We start from the raw sequence: 22888 nt of genomic DNA on the forward strand, positions 1-22888 counted from the left end.
TAGCATTGTGTGGTTGTCAATTGCTATTTACATGTGACAGTACTTATCGGCTGTAAAATTTTCAAATGCAAACAGTGTTCACTGTTTCACTCTGCTCTCAAATCAGGATGAAAAGTAAAGATGCATGGAATGAATGGCCCTTTCGTTCTCTATTACATACATTCAAACATACCTAAATAAATAAGATGGGAGGCGATATACATGGAAATTTGAAGACTCATTGGCTCCATTTATTTGAAATAATTTTCAATAAAGGATACTCTGCTCGTACATGCAAGTATTTTAAAATAATATCATGGGGAGTATATTATTTGATTATCCAAACCATCCATTAGTTGGGCCCCAACATGCATAGGCTGTGCTCCGAATGTTAGGATAATCCTATGGAGAACGATTTTTGGGGCACAATCTATTTATGTTGGGGCCCAAGAAATGGATGGTTTTGGATCTTACTACAGTGTGGCCCACATTGTTCGACAATCCAAATCATCCACTTGTTGGTCACCACTCCAACTTAGGTAATCATCCCCATAGGATGATCCTAATCCTTCAATCTTAGGGACTTCTATACAGAGTCATCCATTTTAATCCTTGACAAATCTGAGGTTACCAGCTTATGATCATTTGAGAAATAATATGGCGAAAGAATGTGCCACCTAATGAGGGTACAACACAAGTGCTGGCTCCTGTAGGCGGCTGTTGGATCAAATATTAAGGGCGGCGCCTTGATTATATCTAGGTACGGACACCATATAAAAATCTCATATGGAGATGATTTTTAGGGCACAACCTATCTAAGTTTGGGCCCAACAAATGCATGATTTGGATCGTTAAAAATGTAGACGTAAAGACGAGTTGAATTGACGAATGTTTTGGCAGTTTTTGGTGGTTGTGGGGATCCAAGTCCTCTTCTTGTTTTTTTATGACATAGTGCATCCCCACCCTACTTTTTTAGGGCGGTACTATTCCCTACGGATGCACGCAATCACCTGTAAACCATGCGCATCAAGTAAGCCCACGAGGATTTGAACTCGTGTCAATGGAGAGCATATTCATGACTTTAAGCCAAAGAGCCACACCTGTATGGGTGTATTATAAATATAAGTGGGCAGATAATACAGTGATGTGTGTGTGGGTGGCTGGGGAGGAGGGGGGTGGGTGTATTATACAATTTTTGGCATTTTGGTTGCTTATTTAAGTTGGAGCCCAACAAATGAATGGATTGGATCATCAGATAATATGGGCCAAGAGGGGGAAGAAAAAGGGGCGAATAAATCATTGGGAAATGTTATCAGCACAGCCATATTTTGTTACTTTTACAAACCATGTTTTCTTTTAGTATTTAAACAGCTGTCAGAAGGTTATTACATTTCCCAAAAAGCTCTCACAAGTCAATTATAGAAAAAAGAAAAAGAAAAAACAGCTGCTCTTCCCCTCTATCGATTGAGCTTTCTCTGACCGCTTCTTCGGGACACCCATCAGAAGCGTACGTGGCAATCAGCCCCATTGAATCATTCTGACATGAAGTACATCACCACTCTGCAGTCATTGATACATTGCTGCTGGGTGTCCCAAGTAATCAAAAAGGTCCAATTTATCACTTCCCTTTCCCAAATCATTTCCCCCTTTTACTTTTTTTGACAAAAAATGGTTGACACTACATAAAAACAAGGAAAAATTGGCAATGGGGAGCACCAAAATACGATAATTGCCAAACAGGGAAGACCCTTTTGAAAAATTATAAAAGGGGGTCGAAAACGGGGTTAAGCCTAAAAAGGAGTTATCAAGTACAGAAACAGTGAAAACCTGACCAAAATGCCCGTAGGGGTTTTCAATTCCAATAAGGGGCTATCAAGTCTAAATAGGGTTTATCAAGTACGTAAATAGGGATTATCAAGTTCATAAAGACTAGATAACTCCTGTTTAGACTAGATAACCCCTTGTGAGACACAATAACCCCTTGTTAACCAGTTGATAACCCATTTTTAGACTATATAGCCCCGAGCCCCTAGCGACATTTTCATCAGGTTTTCTGCAAATTCCGTTTTCCACCCCCATTAATAATTTTTCAAAAGAATGTCCCCCCGTTGGCAATTCTCAGATTTTGGAGTCCCACTTTTGCCATTTTCCCAAAGGGAGATGATATTTTCACCCCCTCCATTATGTGCACACCCCCCTTATAACCTAATCTGACGTGAAAAGTGGGCAACTTTATGTCAAATCACGTTATAAGGAGGGGTGTGCAAGTACTGCCGGGGGGGGTGAAAATATCATCACCCTTTGCCAAACCTCAATAACACATGAGACGGACAACATAACCGAAATTCTTACACGTGCCCTCTGGTTGGCAATGAACATCCAATCCAACGGTCATACTTTAATGAGAGAGGGTATCGTGAAAACAGTTCAAGAGCCCATCATCTGTTGGTGTTCTTTTCATTTATTTTCTCTCTTTCCTCTATTTTTTCAGTTCCAACTTCCAAGTTCCAACACTCATCGAAGATTTTAGAAAATAAAAATGATGGGCTTTACTCTGCAGTGGTTGATTGATATATTTGTAGCAGGGGTTTCGTTGATGATCGGCTTAGGATTTTTCTCTTTTGTTGCTTTGATTCTTTGCTCAGCTGCTTTCTTACACAACGCAAATATCGTCTCATAGATATTCATATTGAGGTATTTTTTTTATATCTCTTTTAGTTCTGCTTTTAAAAAAATAAAAAATAAAAAAATACTGATATGATCATAGGTTTTAAGGAGCAACATCTTTTGAGCCAGATTAAGATTAAATTGGGTGTTGGACTCTTTGTTTTTTGCTTGATGAAATGTGTGATCAGATAGGTTTCTTAGATTTCAGGGTTTTTTTAATCTGCTTTTGTGGGTTGATGAATTTGTTGATTTATGTTTTTTTTTTTTTTATATAAAAATCTTAGTCCTTTCATTAGTCATTCAGATTTCCTGAACTATATATTTTGGTAGAAGACAATCTGGGTTTTGTAAATTGAGAAGATTAGATTTTTTAACTCTCAATCTCGTTGCCGGTTGTGCATATCCTTTTCTAATTGAATCTACATATTCTTTAATTTTTTCAGAGATAGACGTCTTCAATGTATCATATAGATTCCTCATAAGATTTCTCTGTTTTGGATGATTGAAATGATTAGACAAGGATGAACTGTAGGTAGATCCCAGAGTGGCCCTTTCTAAGAAAGGAAAGATCAGGATAGTATTCTGATACATACTTTGTTGGAAAGTTGCCTTATTTCCCACCCACCATAGCTTGCTTGGGTGGGAAGGCAAGAGGCAAAAAGGAAAGCTACCTTTTTAGGTTTTGGGGAAAACCTAAATACCAAAAGAGAGTGGGTTTCCTCTTGGGGGAAGGACGGCAAGAGAGGACGAGCGAGAGACTTGGGGTGTGACGGCTACCCTAAGAGAGAAAGAGAAAAAGAGAGATAAAGAGAGATAAAAAGAAGGAAGAAAGGGTTTTTTCTTGGGTTCCTCTTGGGTTTTCTTTCGGGTTTTCTCGGGTTTCTCTTGTGTACGATCTTGGGTTTGAGAAGCAAGGAAAGGGTTGCGGGGTTTTGGGTTTTGGTTTAAATCCATTGTAATTCTTGTATATTGTTTTCTCATAGTGGAAGATCGTGTTTCTCGCCTGTGGAGTAGGCTTGGCCGAACCACGTAAAATCTTGGTGTTCATATTGTGGCTTGTTTGTTTATTTTATCTTTCCCGTTTAATTTGTGCACGATCGGATTGATTTGCCCGACGGATTTTCCCAACAAGTGGTATCAGAGCTCAGGTGGAGCGATCGTCGAGGCCGGGTGGAGTGATCGTGGGTGTTGTAGTTGGATCGCAGTTAGAGCGATCTTTGGGAGTAGAAAGATTGTCCAAGAAAGATTCTCGTTCGAGGTGGAGCACTACACCGTGAAGTGCGAAGTAATCTAAGATGGCGGTAAAATCAAGTTATACTCAGTTCAACATCGACAGATTTGACGGAAAGGGCAGTTTCACCCTATGGCAGATGAGGGTGAAGAACATCCTAATTCAACAGGGCTTGGCTAAGGCGTCGAAGGAAAATGATGAGAAGCTAGAGAAGATGACGGGTAACGAGTGGGAAGACATAGAGTCGAAGGCGGTCAGCACGATTCGACTATGTCTGACAGATAACGTTATGTTTAACACTACAGAAGAAGAAGATGCGCCTAAATTATGGGAGAGGTTGGAAAAGCTTTATATGTTAAAAAGCTTGGGCAACCGGTTGTATCTGAAGCAGCAATTGTACGGACTGAAGATGCAGGAAGGCGGAGATCTTCTGGAACACATTACGGTGTTCAACGGGCTTGTGGGTCAGCTCCACAAGGTTGATGAAAAGTTGAAGGAAGAAGACAAGGCCCTTTTGCTTCTTACTTCGCTTCCTGATTCATATGACAACCTGATGACGATTTTGTTGTATGGTAAGGATACAATAAAGTTAGAGGAAGTCACGTCGTTGCTCTTATTGAATGAGATGCGAAAGAAATCTGTTCTTGGTGGAAGTGAAGAGCATTGGTTGGTTGTTCATGGTGGGAATCAAAGAGGAAGGTCGTCTAACAGGGGATCTGGAAAAGGCAGGTCAAGATCCAGGGTCGGCGGAAAGGGCGTACAATGTTACCGTTGCAATGAATATGGCAACATTAAGCGGGATTGTCCGAAGCGAGCTGACTAGGCGGACAATGGTGCCATGAATACTGTGGCGGCGGTAATGGATGAACATAGCGAAGTGTTTGGAGACGTTCTCACAGTCTCCATAGGTAATCATACTTCTCATGATGAGTGAATTTTAGATTCAGGGCGCTCTGTTCATGTATGCTCCAGGAGAGAATATTTTGATACGTTTCAGGAGACAAGGCCGGGTGTACTTTCCTTGGGTGACGGGTCTACTTGTGACGTTACGGGAGTTGGGACAGTGAAGATCAAAATGTTTGATGGAGTGGTTCTTACTTTGGGTGGTGTGGGGTATGTCCCAAAGATACAGAAGAATCTAGTATCACTTGGCTGGTGGGACTCCAAGGGTTGCAGGATTTCAGCTGCAGGTGGAGCTATGAAAATCACACGGGGTTGTATTGTTCTGATTAAAGGAGAGAAGTGTGGCAGATTATATCGTCTGGTCGGGGACATGACGACTTGTGTTCCTAAGATCTCGATGGCTAGTTGGAAACTGAGTGGTAGCGCGTGCACGCGTAGGGTCTCTTTCGCAGTTGGTGCAGAGACGGGTTTCCAGGTTGCAGACGATGGTGAGAGAATGACAGTACATGCGTTGGGGAGGATGGATCGAGATCCCTCTCCAGGGTTGACTAGATGAGTCGACGGGTTAGCAGCTACACATGTGCATTGGCCGTGTTGATCGAATTGGGAAGAATCCGAACCAGGATGATTCGAGGGTGTGTAGCTTGTACTTTGGAAGGCCAATGGTGGTTTGCGGCAATAGCGGAGCGGTGGTGACATCAAGGAAAATCTTCAGGTGGCTGGGAAATAAGCCAAGGTGGAGATTGTTGGAAAGTTGCCTTATTTCCCACCCACCGTGGCTTGCTTGGGTGGGAATGCAAGAGGCAAAAAGGAAAGCTACCTTTTTAGGTTTTGAGGAAAACCTAAATACCAAAAGAGAGTGGGTTTTTTCTTGGGGAAAGGATGGCAAGAGAGGACGAGCGAGAGGCTTGGGGTGTGACGGCTACCCTAGGGGAGAAAGAGAAAGAGAAAGAGAAAGAGAAAGAGAGAGATAAGAAGAAGGAAGAAATGGGTTTTTTCTTGGGTTTCTTCTAGGGTTCCTCTTGGGTTTTCTTTCAGGTTTTCTCAGGTTTCTCTTGTGTATGATCTTGGGTTTGAGAAGCAAGGAAAGGGTTGCGGGGTTTTGGGTTTTGGTTTAAATCCATTGTAATCCTTGTATATTGTTTTCTCATAGTGGAAGATCGTGTTTCTTGCCCGTGGAGTAGGCTTGGCCGAACCACGTAAAATCTTGGTGTTCATCCTGTGGCTTGGTTGTTTATTTTATCTTTCCCATTTAATTTGTGCACGATCGGATTGATTTGCCCTGCAGATTTTCCCAACATACTTGTTATGGTGTATATGATTTAGTTACAAAGTAGTTATTGTAGGATTATGCATTTTAGATTTGTGGGTGTTAGTTACTTGTTATGTGTCATGTAAGTGGGTTTTGATTACTTATTACGTGCCTAATTGACCGTAACACAAATAAACAAATACACTTGTTAAATATATTGTGTACTGTTAGGGTGCTTCCACACTAAAAAAAGGATGGATCCATGCTTGCTTGTTGATGGTTAAGTAATGGAACCTAGTTAGACTATAACTCTCAAGCAAAGTAAACATCATTTAAGTCTGTTTGGTTTCTTCATGGAAAACCAACTCAGAGGAGCCACAATATAGTCATCATAGATGGAGTTTTAAGCAAAGGAAATAGATCAAGAAAATGTGAGCATCAAAGTTTCTAAATTGGTAGAAGATGTTCATGATACAAAAAGGATCAAAGACAATAAGATGAGACTTGTTTGACTATCCATTGACTAGTCACCAGATAGAGGATGTAACAGTTCACGTCCTAGTTGTATTACTTACTATTTTGGAGAATCTACAATAGGGGTATCTACTGTTTTTTAAAATATAATTTGAAAAATAATATCTTACAAAAACTTTGTTGAGGAATCATATCTTTTTCCGACCAATATTTTAATAAACGAAGAGACTGCAAGATATCTATTTCATTTCAGAATCCTTGGGTGATTTTTTTTTAACATAGAAATAGCATCATCTCCAGAAAATAACATCTCATCCACACATGTACTGATTATGGGCGAAGTCCACATGCTACAACTAAGAATAGACATGGACTTTTTAAGACACCTGATAAGGGATTCCTGTGATGATTATTCCTTGGTAGCTGTTGTATGCATATATGAAGGTTAATGTATTGAAAGACATTTATGCATACATCTTAGGAAAAAAGCCTCTTATCACTAGTGGTTGTGCTGCAAAACTGTATATTATTGTTACCAGATCAATGTTTAACCAAGATTTTGGTTCCTTATTTCTGTTAGTTAGGTGCATTTGTTTGAATACTTATTCCCGCACTGTTTTTTGGGTCAGATTAATCCAAACGGTACTGTTTGGATATCTATATCTGAGGTGTGAAAGGATGGGAAATGAGGAATGTGATTTGATATCTTGATTATTATTCTTCCATATTGGCATTGCAATCTTATGATTGGTGAAGTATTTATAGGTAGTGAGAGGACAAGAATGGTATCATTTCTGCGTTTGATTTTGTATTAGAAGCAAACTAAATATCAATATCAGTGTCCCTTTTTCCCCTAATTATGTGTCATACACTTCTAGCATACTTCTAATTTTTCACTGTCCTATCTACATCAATCATGCCATTCAGGGATTGAGACTAACCCTCTACAAGAACCGATTAGCTGACTTTAGATTTGGCCAACGAGTCAGCTATCTCAGTTGCCTTTCTAACAGTGCGAGTAAAAGGTACTTTCCCTCCCTGAATATATTGGTGACCCCATTTATGATGTGACCCAAACACCATGGACCTCTGATTTTTCCTGCCCCCCTGCACATTGCATTTTGGGAATCTCCTTCGATCACAAGAAGCCCCTCAAATCTCAACTGGTAAAATTTCAAACCAGTGAGCAGTGCCCCTTGCTTCAACCTGTTAGAATCAGCAATATCAATAGGGCAGGAGTACTCTCACAACGAAGTACATTGCTGTCCCTGAATACTCCTCCAATTCCAGATGGACCGGGATTCCCCAATGAACCTCATTCCACTTTCTAATCATATATGAACTAAAACGCTGTAGAAATCCTCCTTTATTGTAGCCCTCGTAGAAACCATGAACTTAATCTCCCATAGAATTCACTTATGCTCTGTTTGGTTCCTTTTTTTTGAGAAAAATAGCAGGGAATGTAATTCTACTAATTCGCTGAAGGGTGTTTGGTAGGGAATTTAGCGAAATTGGGGAGTTTGACCGCCGGGGATGTCAGGCGCTTGTCGGTGACTTGGAACCCTCAAAATTCGCTGTATGAATTTCTCCGAATCGAAGAAAAAATGGGAGAAATTCTCAGGCAAATTCTTTTTTCCTTTAATTGTCATAAGGTTTTAATTTTCATTGTAGTTTTTCGGTAATTGTCATATGTTAGTACACCCTGTTGGTATTTTTTTTGTAATTTTCCTACTTTGCTTCAATTTTTTCGTAATTTTTCATTTAAAACGTAGTACTTCTGCACAAATCGTAATGATTACTATTTTTTGCTATTTTATGTTTTTGCTAGCCACCTTTGCACCCATGTTACTTCTGCCAATCTTTGCACAAAGGATGGGCCACAAGCCGACAAGTGGCCTCGGCGAAGGTGGCTAGCAAATTCCTGTACAAAAAAAAAAGGGAAATGTTATCAGCACTACTGTTTTTTGATGAGGGCACTCCTCACTTTATTAAAAGTACGGTATGGCCCACACCATAGGATGATCCAAAACGTCCATTAGATGGGCCATAGCCTAAATAGGTTATGCCCCAAAAATCATTTCCATAGGTTGATCCTAACCCTCCAATCTGAATGTTAGAGGGTTGATCCTAACTCTCTATAGATCGGAGGGTTAGAATCAACCTATGGAAATAATTTTGGGGCATAACTTATTTAGGCTATGGCCCATCTAATGGACGGTTTGGATCATCCTATGGTGCGGGCCATACCGTACTTTTAATAAAGTGAGGAGTGCCTTCATAAAAAAACAGTAGTGCTGATAACATTTCCCAAAAAAAATCTTAAAAAATACAGTAGAAAACCTCCTTCACATCTCCTAACGCAACCAAACAACGTCTGGGAGATTTGCTCTCAATCTCCCCGTTGACTGATTTCCTTTTGATTTGCTTTTAATCTCCCTTTGACTTCTTCTTCTCCAAATCCTCCCAACATCTACCAGCATCCAAACAGAGCATTAAAGAAGCAAAACACCTTCAAACATGCACTGATTACTTTCAGTTCAGGTGCGCCAGGAAATAGTACACGACACCACATTCCACATGAATTCAGTCCTTGCTGATAGTTTGGCCTTCATCAGCAAACTGAGTAACAAATCCTCCCAGAAAAGGGGCAGTGAAAGAAGATGTAAAAAAAAATCTGTTCTTTAATATGGGTGCCTATGTGGCTTCTCTGGTTAATTAGATTTATAAAGTCTAATGTATGATGTGAGCATCTATGTGGGGGTTCTCTTTCTCCTTTTTCAGATATGCAATGGTGTAAGGGCGCACACACGATTTCTAGGTCTATTATCTGTTGTTAACAGCATATAGTTACACCTTTGACCTTTGATTATTCTCTTTCACTGTTTCACCCTCTCTCTTTTAGTACCTCTGCTTTCTCTATTATGCTTCTCCCAGGTTTTTTGTATTTCATTCTACAATGTGTCCTTATCATTTTCAGTCCTTTATCATCATCAGTGAGTAGGTAATTGATTCCCACTTTCTTTTATGTGCTTGTTTTGCATGAAAACCCACCCCCACCACCATTTGCGCTTTTCACATACTATTCTCAAATTATAGTTGAGCTTATTCTACTCTTGGATGTGAATTGCATTGGGTTGACCATGAGTCTCCCAAGCACTTTCAGAACAATCTTAGATAAGTTGAGTATGATAAAGCTGCTTCTTTCCTAGTGCATGCTACACAGATATACTGTCAAATTTCAGTGATCACACACCATATACTTGTATAGTACTCCTAGAGATCCATTTTTGGTAGACCATGTTTCTCATTCCACTCTACTGCTCCTTTGGATTGACTGAAAATTAAGGGCCTTTAAGAGAGCCCTTTTGAGGATTCAAAATGTTAGACCAAATTGTTTGAAGATGCAATCTTCCCTGCTTTGTCTGGGATAGTGTTTAGAAAGAAATATTAGGAGAGATTTTAGGATTGTGGAGGTTCTAAAGGGACTAAGGCCGTTGAACCAATCCAAATAAAAAAAATAATCGTAGGTTGTTGATTCTGCCCCTTAAAAAGTAGGAGGGGCTTCTGTCGTTGCACCAATCCAAATTGAAAACTTAGGCTATTGATTTTTTTATTACCCCTATAAAGTATGAGAGAGCTTCGCTCTATATCATAGTGTACCTCAATTTAAAATATTAGCATAGATATCTCCAGTGAAGCTCAAGTATATAGTCTCGAAGGTTGGCATGCTGTGTTATAGGAAGGTTGAGTACTATTATTTCCCCCCATTTAGTTGGAGATTTTTCTTAAACATGGTTCAAAATATCAACAACTATGCATTCTCTTAGTGTATATGTAGGAGAATGATCATGGACACTAAACTTGGAAGAATTCACGATACTGCGTCGCACACATATGCTGATTGGAGACTGTCAATTTAGTGGGGCATCATATTCCCTAAATTGTTGGAAGTTGATAATGCATTTTTTTAACTATATGGCTCATACATCGAGTTTCAGTGCATGGACGGATTTAGGAGGGGCAGTTGCCCTCCTAAAAAATCTCAAAAAAAATTTCATGTACATTTAAATTCCAAAAATAGCCTCTTGCCCCCTTTTATTTCTTGGTTTTTATGAATGGTGCAATTGCCCTTTCCAACTTTTGCACAGCGTATCTTTCTGTTTAGTAAAATATCTCCTTTTTTTGGCCATGATATACCTTTTTACACAGAACAGCCCACTATAGTGTAAAAGAGTAGTCAAAAATTCACTTGAGGGGCTGTCCTAAGTGAAAAATGTGGGCAATCCCTTTTTGCGCAAAACTATTACTCTACAAAAGTTAAATCGTATCCTACTTTATTGTAGAAGTGACTTTCTTGTAAGCATTTTTCTCTTTGAAATAATGGTTGTCTCTTAGGGGTTGTTTGGAAGAAGAGAAATTTTTTGCCATGGAAAATTTACTTTCAAGTATTTGGTTAACTCATTTTTCTTGGTTTTTTTTTTCCAATATCATGGTGCCTTTGAGGCTTTTATAAAGATTTATTAATTATTGAGAAAAGTGCTCCTGCGCACGTGCGCAGGGATCTCCCTGCTCACAAGTGGCTTAAAAAGCCACCGATTGGTCGCTTTTTGGGGACCCCACAGAGGTGGACCCGCCATACGAACCGATCGGTGGCTTTTCAAGTCACTTGTGCGCAGAAACACTTTCCTCTTAATTATTATATGACAATATTTGTTCGCCCCCTCTTTTGCAAATTCCTGGCTCTGTCCCTGTTTCAGTGTATTGTTTATATCGACGCTAATTTTGATAAATTCTGTTCCAGTCTCTTGGTGATGCTTAATTCAGTACTACCTGTACTATCAATTGTTGTTCTAATCTTCTCTATAAACTATAAACATGGCTTGCCTAGAACTGCAAGGATGATTTTTTATTTAAAAATATTTTAATTTAGTCTTTATAATTTGATATTTATCAATAGGACGATGTTTTCTTTATTTTCATTCTATACTATCCCTGCAAACTCAAGTAGAATATCTTTGCCCAGACTTCAATGAAACAATGGCTTGTTTCTTCCACCCGTGGGTTTGGGGTAATGTTTTATGGGTCATATGTCCTGGTTGCTGTCACATTGTTGTTCATTAAAGCAATTGGGACACGTGTGCAGAAAACATTGGCCGTCGCAAAGTTGGGCCTTATTTTTGCGTTCCCTTATCATGTCTCTTGATAATAATACCTTTAACCTTATTTTTGAGGTACAAAATTTAAATTGAGGGGGCAATGTAAGTACCCTTTTTGAAAATGGAAAGATATGTTGGCAAGATCGTAGAATGACAATCTTTAACCACACCAACAAAAGAAGCTGATCTTATTCAGACAAGTTGAGCCCACTTCTAACTAAAGCGATCAGGTCCATTATCTAGTCAACCATCACAAGATTAGTTGATTGCAAGTTCATGAATTCAACCTAAGGTACCAATTGTTTTGTTCTATTTGTCATTCTAATAATTTATTTTCTCCTGATTCTAGTTTGTTGGATCGGTGATATAAAATCACCACATTTCTAAGTTTGGGATTACCTTATTTATCAAGGGGCATTCTTGGAATGTGTTTATTAAGTTCACTAAAGAGGGCTTTTATCTTTGGTGGGGCCTTGATTCTTAAGAAAGATGTGAGGGCTTTTCTCTACAAGAAAAGGGGTTTTGTCTCTCCGAGGGTTTTCCTTCTTCTTTTTCTCTTGCAAGAGCTTGGATCCAAGGTGAAGACATTGCAAAGAGGGAGTTGGGTTTTTGCTTGGTTTGCAAGAAGAAGAGGGTGTTGGTGGGTTTTTCCCCATTGTTGGAGAGGTAAGGGTTTTTCACCCTTGTTGTAATTTTCCATCATTGTTAGTGAATTTCTACTTACCGGATTTCCGGTGATGTAGGCCAAGTGCCGAACCACGTAAATATCTTTTGTCTCTTGATTTCTTGTTTACTTTATCTCACTGCACACTTAAATTGTTGCACACACTCGTTTGGGTTATCTCCATGGTTATGTGTGGCTATTTGTGGGTGGGTTCTTGCAGCAACAGTGTCTGAGAAGTCTTTAACAGTCATCCCTATCAGGCCATGTGTCAGATATACAAAAATAGTTTGACTTCATCATTTGCACATTGATTTATTGATTTCATGCATGTTTATTATTTTACTGAGATTCATATAATTTATAAATATCTCCTCAGAGGATTAAAATCTGATTGGTATTGGGTCTTCCCTATCTTAGATTGTGAGTACTTTGGATGGAATCTGAGAATACTCTCTCCTTTTTGAATTCTAGGTTGCAGGTGATTCCTTATTGGATAGGGACTATGCACAGAAGGAAATACGACAGAGGGTTGAATGTTACAGAAGAAACCCTTGTTTCAGTTTCTTGACTTGAGAAATTTATAACTCTTTAATTAATACTATTCTGTACTTTGATTGATTAGAAGTGTGATCTCTAGAGGAGGAAAGAACCACAATGGTTTGGGTACACATCTATGTTATGGCCTAAAGTTAAATTATCAAAATAAATCTCATAATTTGAGAAAATACTCTCTGTAGATGATGTGTTCAAATAATAGCCATCAATTGTTTTTTCTAATAATACACTTTGTCAAATATGTTAATCTATAACTATAATCTATCTATAATCAATTCAAATTTGCAGCTATTAATCTGGGTTTTGATTTATCACGAGATATCCTTGAGTACTAGTTAGTTAGTAACGACCCTTTAGAAATCTTTATTAGAGCTCTTGGAAACCTCTTCTTCAAAATAGGTAATATCCTTTTGGTAATTGAGAGGACATCGTGAAGGCTGCCTTTTACCTTCCATCGTGAATGAATGAGTGAACAGCACCTAGACGACGCTGCCCAGTAAAAGGTATTGTTTCAGTGAGTCTTTCCCTTCGATTGAAGAGACTTACATATAGTTGAAGGCAAAATTGAAAGTGAAAAATATATGAGATATTGCTAAGACCGGTGTTGTTTTAGCAATGTAACAGGTATTGTTTCAATGGGAAAAAAAAGGCATTGTTTTGGTCAGTTATTTTTCTGCTTAGATAGGTGGATCCGGCTAGGGTGCAACTCGGGTCGGGTTGAACCCGAAAAAACATGGTTGATGTCAATTATTAAAACTAACTTCGTTTTGTAAGAACAGCCGTTTTAGTGGGTTGATCTGATCCGTTGGTCTTTCACGCTTGATTGGTTTGAGATGTTCAAAATAAGCCCCCACTAGGCTTGTTAGTGGACCCAATTCGGATTGGATCATCCATAACTGGGTCACGATCTCGGATTCTAATTGGGGAATTCTTCCAATCCTACTTTCAGTGTCTTGGGTGACGATCCATTTCAAATCGGACCGTTCGAATTGAACCATCCTAGATTGAAGGGCATGAAGTGATGTCGGACCTTCAAGTCCCTTTATGTTTGATCCAACAACAATCACTTTTTAAGATGCTGCAGTTGGATCAAACGTCAAGGGTGGTAATTTTATCGTACCACCCACAAGGGACTTAATTTCTCTGGTAAAAATGATTAGTCATTGAACATAGCTGAAAGTCACTCCTATTCGAGTGAAAATGACCAAAATAGCCCTGAGTCATGAAAAATTACTAAAATACCCCATGATGTAAAAAATTATCAAAATATCTCCTGCATCATGGAAACTGACCAAACTAGCCCTACAACATGTGAAAATGACCATAATACCCCCGAGTCTTGAAAAATCACTAAAATACCCCCACGACATAAAAATGATCCAAATACCCCCATTTCGGGTAAAAATGACTAGAATATGCCAGGTCATAAAATTGCTAAAATACCCCCACGACATAAAAATGATCCAAATACCCCCATTTCGGGTAAAAATGACTAGAATATGGCCAGGTCATGAAAAATAACAAAAAAAAGAGAACAAATTCGAGTAAAAATGACAAGAATAACCCGGAGCCTTGGAAAATGATAGAAATACCGCTTGTATTGTTAATATGACCAAAATACTCTTGAGTCGTGGAAAATGACTTATATAGCTCGAGGATATAAAAAAGTGGTCCGAATAACTAATATCGAGTAAAAATTATCAGAATACAATCGTGTCATGAATAATGACCAAAATACCATTATAATGGGTAAAATAACCAAAATACCCCTAGTCATAAACAAAGACTTAAATATCCTCATAACATTAAACTGATCAAAATACCTCATATCGGGTTAATGGCTAGAATATACCCAGTCGTAGAAAATGACTAAAGGGCAATTGGTCATTTTTACTCGATATTTGGCATTTTGATCATTTTTATATCGTGGGGGTATTTTAGTAATTTTACATGATTCGGTCGGTATTTTGGTCATTTTACCCTATATGAGGCATTTTGATCATTTTATTTCATAACTGTATTTCAGTCATTTTTCATGACATATTTTGATCATTTTTATATCATGGGGGTATTTGTCATTTTTCATGAATTAGGGTTATTCTGGTAATTTTTTACTCGATATTGTTGTATTCCAATTATTTTCATGACTCTAGGGTATTCTTGTCATTTTTACCCTATATGGTATTATAATTATTTTATGTCATAAGGGTATTTTAGTCATTTTCCATGACTTGATTGTATTTTAGTATTTTCACCTCATATAGGTGTATTTCGGTCACTTTCCAAGATACAAGGGTACTCTTACCCCTGATCATTTTACCCAGTACAATATATTTTGATCATTTTTTCATATCGTGGGGATATTTTAGTCATTTTTCATGACTTAGGGGTATTCTTGTCATTTTTTACTTGATATAGGGGTATTTCAGTTATTTTCCATGTCTCAAAGGTAGTCTAAGTCATTTTAACCCTGTAGGGGTATTTTGATAATATCTATAAGGGCTTGTTTGGATACCTCAGATTTTGTATTTGCATTTGGAATTGAGTTTTCAGTACAAAATGAATAGATCTGCCAGCTCATGTTGAGGGAGACAGAGAGGGAAGAGGGTAATTCTTGCTTCATGGGAGAGGTTGAGGAGCCAAGAAAGTGAAGGAAACTGCCAGATCTGTGGATTTCCATTTTCTTATTTCCACAGCTTATTTGGAAATCTAATTTTTTTCACTGTCAGTCGCTGAATTGGAAATTCAAGGATTTAATCAGGATCCAGATGTCAAGGCAAAAAGGTGAGAATTCCAAATCAAAATCTTCTTGGCATCCAAAGGGGCCCTAAGGGTATTTTAGTCATTTTGGTTTTGTAAGATTTCAAATCCAAATTTGCAGAGCATCCAAATAAGAGATTTTTTAAATTTAGATTCGGAATCCAAATCTTTACATGGTCATCCAAATGACACTATTTATAAATGGGATTTGGTAGGGACCATCACACAAGGCATTTCGCTGGTCGGCAGTTGCATGAGAGTGCAGCCACCTCGGATGAATTCAATGTATAAGACAAAATCTGATTAAAAGTGAGCCTATGTGGCTGCATTCTCATGCAGCAACCGGCCCGCGAGATGCCTTCTGTGATGGTCACTAGAAGATCCCTTTATAAATCTGTGAATTTTAAATTCTGGATTTCAATGGATTTCAAATCCACAGATTTTTTAAATCCAAATTCAATTCCAAATCCATGTGTATCCAAACGGGCCCCAAGATTCCCAAGAAAATTCTCAGTTAAAATCACAACTTTTGGGGAATTTTACACATGAATTTCCTTCAATTAATTTGTTTCCTAAAAACAAAATATTGCTGCCATTTTCATTTAGTTTGATTTAATTTAAGAATTGCATCAAGTTATTTGGAAGAAATTTCTGTTTCTGTTTGTTTTATTCAAGAAGCCTACCTATTATTGATTGTTATTAGAATCACTACCTTATTTGTGTGTGTGTGTGTGTTTCTAGGTTGTTCTTCTTTATTGAAGGACTTTGATTTAGCTTCTTGATGTTTCTCTCTTGATAATCTCATATTTTTATCAGGAAAAAATGGCTGCTCCATCCTCCAACCTTTCAAGAATAGGCCTTGCTGGCCTCGGTGTCATGGGACAAAACCTTGCTCTCAACATTGCAGAGAAAGGTTTCCCAATTTCTGTTTATAACCGCACCACCTCCAAAGTTGATGAGACCATCGAACGAGCCAAACTGGAAGGAAACCTCCCTCTATTTGGTTTCCATGATCCTGAATCCTTTGTGAATTCAATTAAAAAACCACACGTCATTATCATGCTTGTGAAGGCTGGAGACCCAGTTGACCAAACCATCAGAACACTATCTGTTTACATGGAGAAAGGCGATTGTATAATCGATGGAGGAAATGAATGGTATGAAAACACAGAGAGGAGAGAGAAAGACATGGCTGAATTGGGTCTGCTTTATCTTGGAATGGGAATTTCAGATGGCGAAGAGGGTGCCCGACATGGGTCATCTCTGATGCCTGGAGGGTCCTTCGAGGCCTGCAAGAACATTGAAGATATCCTTCTCAAGGTGGCAGCTCAGGTTCCAAACAGTGGACTGTGTTACATATATGGGCAAAGGAGGATCTGGTAATTTTGTTAAGAGGTTCACAATGGTATTGAATATGGCGATATGCAGTTAATAGGGGAGGCTTATGATGTATTGAAATCAGTTGGGAAGCTTTCTAATGATGAGTTGCACCATGTTTTCTCAGAGTGGAACAAGGGAGAGCTGCTGAGCTATTTGATTGAGATCACAGCAGATATTTTAGTAGTTAAGGATGATAAGGGTGATGGGTATCTGGTAGATAAGGTCTTGGACAAGAATGGTATGAAGGGTACTGGAAAATGGACTGTTCAACAAGCTGTCGAACTATCGGTTCCAACTCCAACAATCACATCATCTTTGGATGCAAGAATTCTTAGTGGGTTGAAGGAGAAAAGGGTGGAAGCAGCTAAAATTTACAAGGCAGGGGGGTTTAAAAACATCCTAAGGGATGAGGAAGTGGATACGGAGAAGTTAGTCGACGATGTGAGGCAAGCCCTTTATGCGTCAAAGATCTGTAGCTATGCACAAGGGATGGATCTGATTCATGAGATGAACATTGAGAAGGGGTGGGGTCTCAACTTGGGGGAGCTCGCAAGGATATGAAAGGGAGGATGCATAATCCGCACTGTGTTTTTGGATCGGATAAAGAAGGCATATGATAGGGATCCAGATCTCTCGAACCTTCTCGTGGATCCAGAGTTTGTGAAGGAGATTAAGGATCGACAGTCTGCTTGGTGCAGAGTTGTCTACCTTGCTAATATTTCGGGTATCAGTACTCCAAGTATGTGTGCAAGTCTTAGTTATTTTAACACTTACAGGAGGGAAAGCCTGCCTTCTGCTAATTTAGTCCAAGCTCTGAGGGATTATTTTGGAGCTCATACTGAGTGGTCCAAGATGCTAAAATTCAAAGATGTGAGCTTGAATGGCGAGAGGGAATGTTCATCATTAAATTTAATAATGTTTGCTAGAGGGCGGGGAACTTGACAGAGTTTATGTTGTCCTTTGAAGCTGTCCCTTTCTAACTAGATTTGTAGGAATTTCATTGAAATGTTCCCAGTTTGTTCTAGTTGTGTTCTCCAATATTTTCGTTTGAAGAATTGCAGTTCCTTGGTGCTATTGGATTATGTATTGAGTTTCATGCCGTTCACTTTGAAGCTCTTTTTTCTAGGTTAAAAGCTCAGACATTTCATGTATTTGTTGGGGAGCATAAATTCCGATTCTTGTAATATTTAATGAAAGACATATTACTAAAAGTTCCCATTTCACTTCTTTTTTATAACCTGGAATTTATCTAGGAACCCGGGGCGGCACCTTAAATTTTATTAATAAGAAAATAGTGATTACAAGAGGACATAAAACCTTGCCTCTGACCCATTACAATTAAGGGTGTCAATTTTGGCTTGGGCTCGGAGGCTCGCTCGAGCTCGGCTCGCTCGAGCTCGGCTCGCTCGAGCTCGGCTCGAATCCTTAACGAGCCGAGCCGAGCCGGCTCACCAGACTCGTTAAGCTTAACGAGCCGAGCCTAATTTTGGCTCGGCTCGGCTCGTTAAGGCTCGTTAAGAATTTAATATATATATATATATATATATATATATATATATATATATATATATTATATTAATTTATACATTAAAAGGGTTGTCCAAGGAGTGAAAGGGGGGGCGAGGGGGGGGGGGCAAAATATGTCACTTCATTTTTTGGAACCCCATTTGTTACTAGGACCACCCCCCATAGTGTAAAAAAAGTAGTCAAATTACACTAGTAGGGCTGTCCAGGGAAGATGAGGGGTGTGAACATAATATAACCCGAGCTCGGTAAGGCTCGCGAGCCGCTCGCGAGCCTAGCCGAGCCTGACCGAGCCCGAGCCGAGCCGAGCCTGGCCAAGCTCGGCTCGGCTCGGCTCGTTTACACCCCTAATTACAATACAAGACGATAACAAAAACAAATAGAAACCCCCTTTACAAGAAAAAGCACTACATTATATGCCACAAACATATAGGGAATACAAAGTTGATCATATCTAACAGCTCCTCTACAATCCTTAGGGAGACTAGTCCAATTCCAAATGACAGCATTAATGCTGACATAATTGGCCAAGCTGTCCACTATAAGGTTTTTCTTCCCATTCCTCCTCTTTTATTCTTCTGCTAACTAACAATAGTACTCGTTGATATGATGCATGAATCATGAGTGTCAAGTTCTTCAAAAACATGGTATGATCTGTTGCATTGATCCATGAAATTTCTATTTTACACCAGGTCAAGTTTATATTAGCTGAAGGTTGCGTGTAAAATTTGTGCGATCATAGCTCAATATAAACTTCTTTCCATTGCCTGTTGGATTTATTAGAATGCCATTGGATGGGTGAATCCAGACTTGTAGATGGGATAATAATCTGTTGTTTTGTTCCACTTATCCCAATTGAGTTATATACAATTAATTACGAGGAATAGAGAATGAAAAGAATGCCTCTTAACAATACGTGTATAGGGTAAAATATAACAATATACAATTCGTGCACACCTTGTGGAGTTTTGCAGAGGCTATATTTTTTATCATAGCTCTTAGGAATTATTTTTTTTTAGGGGGAGGGGGTCAGGGGGAGATGATTCTAATTCTAAATGCTTTAACATGTCTTGTGCTTTCTGTAAATCGGTGGTTGATATCTTTATTGAAGGGAGCAATCTGTTGGTGATAGCAGATTTCTTTGGGAAGTGTTCCCATATGCAGCATTTGGGCGGAGAGAAAATAAAGTTTTTGTTTTCTTTGGGAACTGTTCCCCATATGCAACATTTGGGTGCAGAGAAAATAAAGATTTTTTTAAGAAAAGAGAAAAACTCTTGGTTTGATTAAAATATAGACCAAATCTTCATAATTAGATTTGCAAGTACTAACATAATTTTCTGGGGTTATTTGGTAGAGGTCATTCTTAGAAATTTGAAGTGGTCCCTATGAGTAAGACCCAGAAATATTATTTTTTGAATGGTGCCAGGGACACCTTGTCATTAGGGCTGCAACTCGGGTCGGGCGGGTCGGGTTTTGGAGAACCCAACCCTACCCGAGCAATATCTCGGGTCGGGTCGGGTCGGGTTTTTTTTCGGAAAACCCACGATTCCCAAACCCGGCCCTACCCATGATAAATCTCGGGTCGGTTCGGGTCGGGTCGGGTTTTTTCACGTTGACGCAAATTTTTAAGGAAAATTCTTGTTTGGCAAGGCAACTCAACTCATAGAAGCAGAAATTACACTCACATTACACTTGAATCAAACAATGATGTAATTACACTCACATCACACTTGAATCAAACAATGCTGTAATCAAACAATGTTGTAATTACAATCAAACAATGCTGAATCAAACACTTGAATCAACTCAACTCATAGAAGCAGAAATTACACTCACATACAGTAACAGTGGGTGTGTGGGTTTTCACTTTTAACTTTGGGATAATTTCATTTACACCCCCTCTAGTTTCTGACACATCCACTTCCACCCCTATAGTTTAAAACGTGACAAATACACCCTTGTAGTTTCAATTTGTTTAAGGTTTGCCCCCTAAGCTGGGTACACCATATCTATGTCAGGACCCATCAAATGAACGCTTTGGATCATCCAAATAATGTGGGCCCCTACCCGAATCCAAACACTACCAAAAAATCATCTAAATAATGTGGGCCCACATTGTTTGGATGATCCAAAGCGTTCATTTGATGGGTCCTGACATAGTTAGGGTGTGCCAAAAAAATCAGCTCTATCAGATCATCCTAACCCTTCAATCTATGGACGAACCTTCAGCTGAGGGGGCCTACCTTAAACAAATTGAAACTACAAGGGTGTATTTGTCACGTTTTAAACTATAGGGGTGGAAGTGGATGTGTCAGAAACTAGAGGGGGTGTAAATGTAATTATCCCTTTAACTTTTAACTAACAATAGAAAAAAATGTACATACTATAACTTATGTAACTCGGGTCGGGTCGGGTCGGGCCCCTTCAAACCCGGCTCGACCCGAGATTCATGCGGGCTTTTGAATGCTGAACCCGGCTCGACCCGAAACCCATGAAACCTGAAACCGACCCAGGCTATTTTCGGGTCGGGTCGATGCGGGTCGGGTTTTACCCGGCTCGAGTTGCAGCCCTACTTGTCATACTTCTTTGTAATTTTATCTTTGATTAATAAAGGCGCCCTTGTTATTTCTCCACAAGAAGAAGAAGAAGAAGAAGAAAGAGGGCTGTTATATGAATGCAAGACCACAAAAAATGGATGCAGTTGATATACACTGAGTTGATTTGATTTGGGTTTATATACCTCAATGTTGAATGTTTTCTTTGGGTATGAAATAAAAAATGTAGGAATTTGTCCATCTTTGCAAATAGGACTTTTCTTGGGAAATGTTATCAGCACTACTGTATTTTGAGGAGGGCACTCCTCACTTTATTAAAAGTACGGTATGGCCCACACCATAGGATGATCCAAACCGTCCATTAGATGGGCCACAGCCTAAATAGGTTGTGCCCCAAAAATTATTTTCGTAGGTTGATCCTAACCCTTCAATCTAGAAGGTTAGGATTAACACTCTAACAATCAGATCGGAGGGTTAGGATCAACCTATGGAAATGATTTTTGTGCCACAACCTATTTAGGCTGTGGCCCATCTAATGGACGGTTTGGATCATCTTATGGTGAGGGCCATACCGTACTTTTAATAAAGTGAGGAGTGCCCTCATCAAAATGCAGTAGTGCCGATAACGTTTCCCTTTTTCTTTTTTACTTATTTGCTGATAGGACAATTAAGGCCTCTTTGGAAGCCATTAACTATATAATTTCTTTAACGTTATAACCATTATTTGCAAATAATTATATTTAACTACAAAAACATTTGCATATAAGATTATATGCAGGTAACTTATCAGAAGATGCCCTAACCATTCAGAAACCAATAAAACAGTAGCCCAATTACTATCCATTCATACCATTCCCATTTATTTGTTCACAAGCACAGAGACCTTTTAAATTTCATGACAACATTGCTTTTGCCACCTCTTGCACAATAAAAAAAAAAGAAAAAAAAAAGATAATGTTAAGCATGAACAAGATCAAACAATAATAATGAAATTCAAACACCTCTTTTTTTTCTTTATAAAATTCAAAACCATTTGTTTTTGTTTGATATCCGTAGTTGAGCATGCCATGGTGAGAGTAATTGGGCTACTTAACCTCCTTTTTGTTTGAACCTATGAGAAGTAGAATGCCATCACTTCTTCACATAATTAGACTAAACTGACACAGATTATATCCTAATATTCTGGTCATTTGAGAAACACAAGCAACAGCTTCATGCTATCTTAGAAAGATTTACATGTAATGAAACATTACTTTCTGTACTTTATCCATCAAGTTGGTTTTCCTTACCTTCTTACTACTGCAGACAAGGAGCTTGGCTTCTTTCTCTGTTTTAATCTTCCCCTCTTTCTCTCCTTTTTTCTCCTTTTGTTTGTAGAGTTTCTCATCTTCATTCTCATCCAAGTACTTGGGATTATCCAAGTCATTGCCAATATTACAATTAGTATGTGAATGTTCATGCTGAACTGGACCAGAAGAAGCATCAGAAGCCAATGAATCATCACTTTCGCTGCCGCCATCACCATCATCACTGTCATCGTCATCGTCATCGTCATTACTAGCATCATCATTTTCACCATCATGCATGGGGGAGGCTAAGTATTTGGTCCAACCAGATTCATTGCTACTACTTTCTTCTGTTCCTCCAATGAGTTGGGAAGACTCCATTTCTGTTGCAAAAGGGAGAAGGCAAAAAGGATGAGGAACACAACAAACTGAGAGAATATAGAACTCAAACTTCTTAAATAGGAAAAGCAAAGAGCTATTACTAAAATCCCATAATTCTCAG

General features: G+C 38.9%; 1 protein-coding gene and 1 pseudogene across 4 annotated transcripts; both read left to right on the plus strand.

Moving 5' to 3' along the window:
• Window positions 1-2351: 2351 nt before the first annotated feature.
• LOC143850699 (chaperonin 60 subunit beta) lies at window positions 2352-13062 on the plus strand. Of its 4 annotated transcripts, XR_013236022.1 has the most exons (4): window positions 2352-2673; window positions 7434-7531; window positions 8004-8127; window positions 12798-13062. XR_013236022.1 is itself a non-coding variant. In XM_077359922.1 (2 exons), the coding sequence occupies exon 1, from the start codon at window positions 2519-2521 to the stop codon at window positions 2657-2659; it is 141 nt and encodes a 46-aa protein (XP_077216037.1). In that variant the 5' UTR covers window positions 2367-2518; the 3' UTR covers window positions 2660-2673; window positions 12798-13062. The 4 variants fall into 4 exon arrangements, 1 of the variants encoding a protein (XP_077216037.1); XR_013236023.1 differs by lacking the exons at window positions 7434-7531; window positions 8004-8127 and adding an exon at window positions 12012-12328; XR_013236025.1 differs by lacking the exon at window positions 7434-7531 and having other exon boundaries at window positions 2353-2673.
• A 3401-nt stretch (window positions 13063-16463) lies between these two features.
• Window positions 16464-17963, plus strand: LOC143849457 (6-phosphogluconate dehydrogenase, decarboxylating 2-like; annotated as a pseudogene).
• The last annotated feature ends 4925 nt before the right edge of the window (window positions 17964-22888 follow it).

Source organism: Tasmannia lanceolata, unplaced genomic scaffold (genome assembly GCF_043159265.1).
Source record: "Tasmannia lanceolata isolate RefF3 unplaced genomic scaffold, GAP_Taslan_0.1 ptg000018l, whole genome shotgun sequence".
Classification (NCBI taxonomy): Eukaryota; Viridiplantae; Streptophyta; class Magnoliopsida; order Canellales; family Winteraceae; genus Tasmannia; species Tasmannia lanceolata.

What these genes read in the sequence shown, in the direction of transcription:
- LOC143850699 (XM_077359922.1), top strand. Translation starts at nt 2,519, where the DNA reads ATGATGGGCTTTACTCTGCAGTGGTTGATTGATATATTTGTAGCAGGG.